This window comes from Cyprinus carpio, chromosome A16 (assembly GCF_018340385.1).
Source record: "Cyprinus carpio isolate SPL01 chromosome A16, ASM1834038v1, whole genome shotgun sequence".
NCBI lineage: Eukaryota > Metazoa > Chordata > Actinopteri > Cypriniformes > Cyprinidae > Cyprinus > Cyprinus carpio.
Window position 1 is genome coordinate 19,977,805 of NC_056587.1, and position 8,158 is coordinate 19,985,962.

Sequence of the window (8,158 nt, forward strand, 5' to 3'; positions counted from 1 at the left end):
TTACTGTAATTTCTTCAATCACTGGTTCTTTGTCATCATGTCCACTTAAGAGACAAAAGTACATTGATTGAAAACCTAAAGTCCCAAAAAAATAAACACCAACACAAACAGCGTTCATGCTACTCTCGTAACTCAAAATGTAGCACAGCATACAGGTGGGAACCAAAATGACATGTTTAGAGGCTATTGTGCAAATATGGATTCAAGCTTGATTGTGCTGTGTGATATTTCACAGCATGGTTGTGCATAAGAATTGGTCCATTTTGAGCCAAAATTGGCACACAACCCTGATTTACACTCTTTGCTAAAAGATTAAAATACTCCATATCTGTGTGTGTGCATTTAATTAAATTTGCAAAAGTGATTTTATATACACACCAAGCATTAATGCAAATAAAATTTCTAATATTTCAAATAACTTTTAGTCGAAAACAAACAAAAAAATAAACAAACAAATAAAAGTTAAACGGAACACATTCTAAAAAAAAAATAACAAATAAAAGGGGGAACACATAAATTATAGAGAGAAAAAAAAAAATGTAAAGTTGCATTGACCTTTGATTGTTTTGCTGCTGGAAAATGCTTTATATATATATATACCAAACATTATTAATCATAACATATTGTTATAACGGATTACATATTCTACGTTTGGGCATTTATAGCATTATACAATTAAATTATATATATAATTCATGGAATTTTAAGGTGAGACTTAAAAGAAAAAAAATCTTAAGTGTTTTGATCCATTGAAATTGGGACTGGCAGCCTTCCATTAACTAATTCACAAGCATTTGTGTTTTCCTCCAAGAACTTTGGTTCAGGCACTGGGACTGGCAGCCTGTGGGTCCTGAATTCAGGAGCCTTTGAAATTATAATATGCTTTCCACTATACATTACATTTGTATGCTGGATTTCAACATTCATGGTTGGGATACTGCTCAGAGACAAACAGCTACTCTGTGAAAATGGGTTTGATGTACTCAGTTTTGGAACTGGCTGCTAAATGAGCAAGGAGGTAAGCAGAGATAAGATAAACTCGCTTTGCCATGCAAGACACTAAACTGTCACAGTGAGGCGAACATCTCAACATGTTCTGCAGGGGTTTAAGCTGTCAGAAAGAGCATGCCATTCAGAGCTCAACCTGCAGAAATTTTCCTCAAAGAGCTGATATGGACAGGCGACATAGTTACTGGAAACGTGTCCGACAACCAGTCAAACGACAGAAACTGCTAGCACTGCAAGAATTTCATCGCTTTTTAGAGTGTGTCCTCTGGATCTAGGTCAACCCATCTGGATTCAGTGATATCTGCCATTCAAGTATGCCGAAGAGGACTGCTGGGGACTCTTGGATGAGTGCCTACATCTTGAGAATGGGCAGGTTCTCTGAGGAAGTGGGATCAAAAGACCATCTGCCCATTCTGAGGGTCCTGCTCCTCTCTCAGAGTAGCTGAAGAACCCGAAGGAAGATGAAGCATTGCTACTACAAACTTAGTTTTATATCCACCTTAATTTGCAACGTGGAAGCAAGATATTTTCTGTAGGCACATAATTAGGATAAAGATAACTAAGTGCAGTAAATGGTAAAACTATTCACAATGTTTCCAGAATGTTCACAGCAACGAAGATTCTGGCAGCGTTCTCACAAAGTTATGAACAAACATTCTTCAGTAACGCTAATAGAATGTTTATTCAAAGTTACCTGGTCTTTGACAACGTTTTCAAAACATTAGCATTAAATGTTATTCGAACATCACTCATGGAATGTTTTTTCCTGAAACATTTTAGTTGAAATGTAAACATCACTATTTACTACCTCGTAACAAAAATGATCTACGAATGTTTTAATAACGTTCCCATTAAGTTATGAAAACAATGTTTCTGTCGTATGTTTTCTGAACACTCAAAACACCCATTTTAAATGCTTTAAAAAAAAATTTAAGGTTATGTGAACATTAAGGAACATTCCATTTTATAATTTGTCAAACATTATGGGAATGGTACTTTTGAATGTTTTCTGAATATTCTGAAACTTGTACCATTTAGATAAACATCCAACTAAAATGTTTCCAAAATAAAATGCTCCAACAATGTATAAATAACATTGTGCTAATTGTGCGAAGGTTTTAAGAACATTAGTAAACACCAGGTAACTCTGAATGAACATTTTATTAACATTACTAGAACAACATTTGTTCATAACTTTGAGAATACAAAACTAACATACATAAACAACATTCCCATAATATTTATAAAATGATAACAATGAATATTGACTAATGTTTTCTCTAATGCTCACATAACCAAGAACATTTTTTTTTTAAATATTAAAGTGGATGTTTTGAACATTCCGAAAACATTCTGATGTAACGTTCTTATAACTTAATGGGAACGTTAGTAAAACTTTCTTAGAACACATTATTTTTAACTGATTTTGCACTACAAACCAATGTGTTATGATTGTGATGATAAATTCAAATATGATAACAAATACCAGTTTGTAATATCAAGCAAGATAACGGACTGCTTTTGTACAGGTAAAATAGCTAGAAGCAATGGGAACTGGAAGCTTTGCACTCTAAAGTTACTAACAGCCGTGGCCACTCTTATGTTAAACACAAGGTAGATATGTACTCTATTAAAATTCTCTCATGAAGTGAAATGCATTAGAGCAAAAACCAAACATTTTCTGAAATGCACATGGCCAACAGATCTAATTATTCTTGGAAAACTGAATTTATCACAGGTCTTCCTCCCAGCTGGCATAAACACAAAGCAGCCGTCCATGGTGTAAGACCTGACTCTCATTTAAGACCCATTTCTCTCTTTGCTTTGCATTTACCGGTAATATAGTTCGCTTAAAAGACATCCAGAGGGGGGGGAGAGAAGGGGCAAGCCTCCAGGCTCAGATACCCTCATCAAAGATGATCAGTTTCCCTTTCCCAAAGATGAAAAAGCATGTGCTAAAAAGCCTGGGGTCAGTAAATGTGTGATACAGATTCATCCCTGGTTTGATTGATTTGGATGCAGCAACAAGGCCACGAGTTCTTCACTTTGCTGAATGAGACTCAAAGACAGAGCTGGCAGTAGTTATTCTCTCTTGTGAATCATCCAGAATCACTTCTGGATGAATCACATAAACATCTGACCAATTTTCATGTGTTGCATTTGATAAAACATTAATTTAACCACTAAAAAGACATTCATTTAGTCTCTCTAATGAAGCTAGTATGCTAATCATGCTAGAAGTATGACAGGGAGCTACTATCCTTGCACAAAAGTCTATGGCTGGGACCTGGGTCGATATATAAATGTAGAAAAGTCACACAACTCACTTGTTCACTGAATCAGCTCAATGACTCACTCACTAACCAATCTAACCATCTTTCATCTCCAATTAGAAATAAGCCTAGAATCATTCAGTTTGAATTGCCATCAGTATAGAAGGATTATTTTTTTGCCCCAGATGGTTTGGTTACAGCATCTACCAGCATCAATCGGCACAGAACTCAACCAGAAAGGGACGATTGTTGCCTACACTGTTATCTGTGTTAGAAACTTCTGAGTTTATTAAAATCAAAGAGCTGAAATAGTTTGACGACGCAGGCTTCAGAATTTCATAGCCTAAATTGTGAGTCACATAATTTTTCTGTCTTCATTCAGCCAACTATAAGCTACTGAAGCAAAACTAATAAGAAGATGAGAGGCTATAAAACATCAAACATGTTTTCTGGTTTAAACACTGTTCTTAATGAGGTCTTTAATACACCAAAAAGTACCTTTCATCGATATGTTTTGAGCCCTGTTCATCTTTCATTAAGCACAAATGATAAAGCAGTACTCATTTTTCACATATCCTGGGGATATAGCATATTCTATCATTATTCAGTTCAATCATGTGTCGCATTCCAAAATGTAAAACGCTACCCACAATACCTGAGTGCACTTCAAAGTTTCTCATGCTGATAATTAAAGCAACACCTAAATTATTTAACTGTATTTTGGATTTCACACGCAGGCATTTCCCACTGAGATGACTCACGTTTGATTGCGCCATGCAAAAGAAGATTAATGTAAAAGAACTGCAGGATTTTACAGCAGGCACTGCAGAACACTTCATAAATCACCATATCTAAAGCAATCCCAGAAAGAAAAATGAGAAGCAGAGAGAATTTTAAGCACAATACAAGTTAAAAACAACGTTCATTTGAAATTCAACAAAACAGAATAATATAAAGCCTCATATATCAAAGCCGAAGCCAGAGTACTCTAGGCTTACAGCAAAGTAGCCGGATTCATTTTTGAGCCAACATGCTGCTTACAAAAGAATCTGTGGCCCCGAAAAGTATTTGGACACTTAAGCTACACTTTAAAATATCTGAATGTCAATGCATTATATCACAGCAAGTGGCATTTTAAAGAATGACAGCACAAGAAAAACAGGTTTGTCAGGTTTTAAAGGATAAAACTGAAGAAATGCAGTTCAGAATTAGAAATTGGATGCTCTGTGGTTGTCAAACAGTATTGGAACATAGTTTATGTGATGTTATAGGTGATGATTCTATTTGTGATGATTCTAGTATCAGTTTTGAAGAAAGAGACGTATAAGTGCCTCTGATTTAAACTTTTGGAAGTTTGATTCATTTCTGTGAAGCAGTTCAAACCGTGATTCAAAAAAAAATTTCAAAACTGGTTTCAATTATTTATTTTAGATTTTTCTTATACACATTGAAAGGGAAAAAACATATGCATACCTATTGCTGTCTATTATTAGGTAGGTTTTATTATATTCATGCACCTAAAATAAAATTATTCCATTAAAATGATTTAATAAAAATTTGTTTTCCCAAGAATGCTAGTTACTGTAATGTTGTCACATTAGACTAAATACTGACTTAATCAGTTAATTTTTGCTAACAACTTCCAAAAATGTTTAATTAAAATTAAAAAAAATTAATTTGATTTTGAAATTAGTTCTGAGAAGAGCTTGTGCATCATTTGTTTCTAGAAACCAGTTGCTTTGATATTTTATCATGACATTCAGACGTTTTAATGCCCTATGATGCTCTACAAAAGCAGAGAAGGCCTCTTTTTAATAAGAACAACTCAGCCTCAAAAAAACCCAAGCATTCAGAAAATAAAAATGAGCTGCTCAGCACAGTTCCCCAAGCGTCTATCTGCCATTTCTTACCTCTGCAGATGGGAATAGGAAAATCCCACACCGCTACATTAGATGTGCTGGTGACACAGGTCAGCTGTGCGTGGCCGTCCAGGGTATATCCAGCCACACAGTGGTACCGGATTCTGTCTCCCACATTGAAGCTTGTTCCGTTCAGGATTCCTTTGGCAGGAACTCCTGGATTCCCACAAGAACTGCTTTGTAGTTCTGAGGAGAGATAAAGCGAAGATGCCAAAATCAGATGTAGTGAAGGGCAATTTTATTCTTAATGCATTGATGATTTCTGCTGGTTATAACCGGCCAATTAGAGAGTTGCAAAGCCTGTATTCATCAAAAAATAATGAAAACAATGAATAAAAAATGAATTTGTGCAAGAAACAAAAAGGCCACATCCTACTCCAATAAAAAAAAGATACTTATCTATTAAAAAAAAGTAGTAGTAGCAGTTGTCTCATGAATGCAGTCGACAGTCTTTATTTATTTCTCAGACATCTGGCGTTGGACTAATATTCCTGCTTTGACACATTTCTAATCCTCAGGGACACATGTCTGGATATGATATGTTAAGCTCGATTTAGACCAGCACACAGACGCTCTGAGCACCTGCCACCATTATAAAATTCCATTTCAATTCTCAGGCGACTTCAGACACACTGCGCTGCCCATTTCAGACTGATATTTGTGACAATCAGCTGATCAATGAATCAGTTATGATTATCATAATGTAGTCACTCTAAATACTGCCTGACACAACAGTATATGCTGTATTCTGAAGAACGCAAAATAATGTTTTTAATTTATATATTTATTTATTTATTTATTTACAGTTTATTAAGTAGAATAGAATAGAATAGAATAGAATAGAATAGAATAGAATAGAATAGAATGGAATGTATACTGCCTGATACGTAAAGTATTCTGCGTACAAATTTTTTTTTTCTTTTTTTTTTTTTGTTTAAAGTCTTTATTGCTCACCAACACAACATAAAATTAAAATCCACACACAGAAACACTGCATTTTACAAAATGGCACCATAAGATCGACATGACTGCTGTAACCAAAAGACCCAAAAATTTATAGCATTTTACAAAATGGCACCATAAGATCGAAGAATTTAGCATGTTTTCTAGAGAGAAAATGCAAATAAATGTATCTGCACAGCATGTGAAGAACACAATGAATGTCTTTTAAAGGCCCTTATAGTTCTACTTTAGAAAGTATAATGCACTTTAATGCATTTTACTAATGTGCTTCTGCATTAGAATTATACAAGTATAAAAGTGACCCTCTAAAAGCAGCAGACGTGCAAAATTACATCTTGAGCAGATGATTTATAGACAGCGTTTAGCAGCTAGAATGATATGGCAGTGCATTTGCTCCCTGGTACACAGTCAGTGAACCATTAATTTCATCTCAATATGTGCTTTTAAGTCTTAAACTTAAAGTGTCTTAAACCCCCGTCACTTCACACCAGCAAGACCATTATCTCCATGTCACTCAGTGAGACAGTTCCTACTTTTCTTAATCTGCTGTTAACAACAGTGCGTAGACTTTGGCAAAGATGCTTTGCACGAACATGTTTCCCATTGGGTTTGCGATTGGGAGCTCCGTTGCTTAAACAAAAGCAGCTGAATTTGATCTTATGCCACTCGCGACTATCATCGCTCACTCTCTGTCTATGTTTTCATGTGTGACTCTCTGCATAGGAACACGGCACATCTGTCAACTCATCTCTGCTCGCATCGCAGTCCCACTGAGCTTTATGCCTGTGATCTGTGTTAATGGAGGCATTTCCTGTTCATTACGACATGTTGGACTTGGGCTTTCTATATTATGGCAGTCAAATAAATGGCCCGGAGTGGAAATGAATCAGTACAGAAAAAGTGTTGAAGTATTACCTTTGAGAGAGGATTATTTGTTTTTCTTCCCCTGTTCCAAAGAAGCAATTACACACATGGTTCCTCAGCAGGCTGAAAAAACTCAAATACCAATAGAGACATGATGCGTCCATTTGATTGTGCTACTGGGTCTCTGACTGATGGGCAGGACACTGGTGGAGCAACATTTGGAGTTGGAAATTACTTCCAGAAAGAGGCCATTCCATGTAATTGCTACTCAGGAGTGGTGATTTGTGGAAATACCAAGCCTGCTGATGTGAAATACAGCAGCAGTTCTGAACTGGTTTTGTTCTGAGGTAAATTTTACTCTGGACACCAAATGGAGACTCAGCACAAGTTTTTTTGTTGTGGAAATTTAAACTATCCATTCATCTATCCATCTATCCATCCATCAGTCTACCATCCATTCATTCATTCATCAATCCTAAACTGCATAGGCCCAACAATACACTGCTCACTCCAACCATCCTTCAGTCTATCAGTCTATCACCCATCCATCCATCATGAATTGCACAGGCCCTACAATATACTGCTCAATCCACCAATCAATCAATCAATCATCTATCCATCCATACATCCGTCTATCACCCATCCACAAATCTATCACTCCTCCATTCATCGATAAATCTATCCACCAATCTTTTATTCATCCCATTCATCCATAAATATCTATCATTCATCCATTCATCCACAAATCCATCTTCCAGTCTATCATTTATGTATTCATCCATCAATCCATCCATCATCATGAATTGCTTAAGCCTAACAATACACTGCTCCATCCATCCATCATTCATCAATCTATCAATCATTCATCCATTCATCCTGAATTGTACAGGCCTGACAATACACTGCTCCATCCATATCTGTCTATCATCCATCAATCCATCCATCACTAATTGCATATACCCAACAATATACACATTAACATCAACAATATAACTCTCAACATGAGTGGCCTTCGATGGTTGCATGCTCTATATTCATATTTAATCTAGTCTGGGTCATATTTTCTTTTACTTTGTGTAGGATGTGAGGATATCAAGCAACCTGTTCAAGCTGGCATCAGGCTAAATTGGC

The 8,158-nt window shown here is 36.0% G+C and overlaps 1 protein-coding gene across 3 annotated transcripts in view; it reads right to left on the reverse strand.

Moving 5' to 3' along the window:
• The window catches only part of csmd3a (CUB and Sushi multiple domains 3a), a 227,044-nt gene that overhangs the window by 179,427 nt on the left and 39,459 nt on the right, over positions 1–8,158 (reverse strand). For all 3 annotated transcript variants that reach the window (XM_042773196.1, XM_042773197.1, XM_042773195.1), the window contains exon 4: positions 5,192–5,386. In XM_042773196.1, coding sequence (XP_042629130.1) covers positions 5,192–5,386 — 195 coding nt within the window. The remainder of the gene's footprint in view (positions 1–5,191; positions 5,387–8,158) is intronic.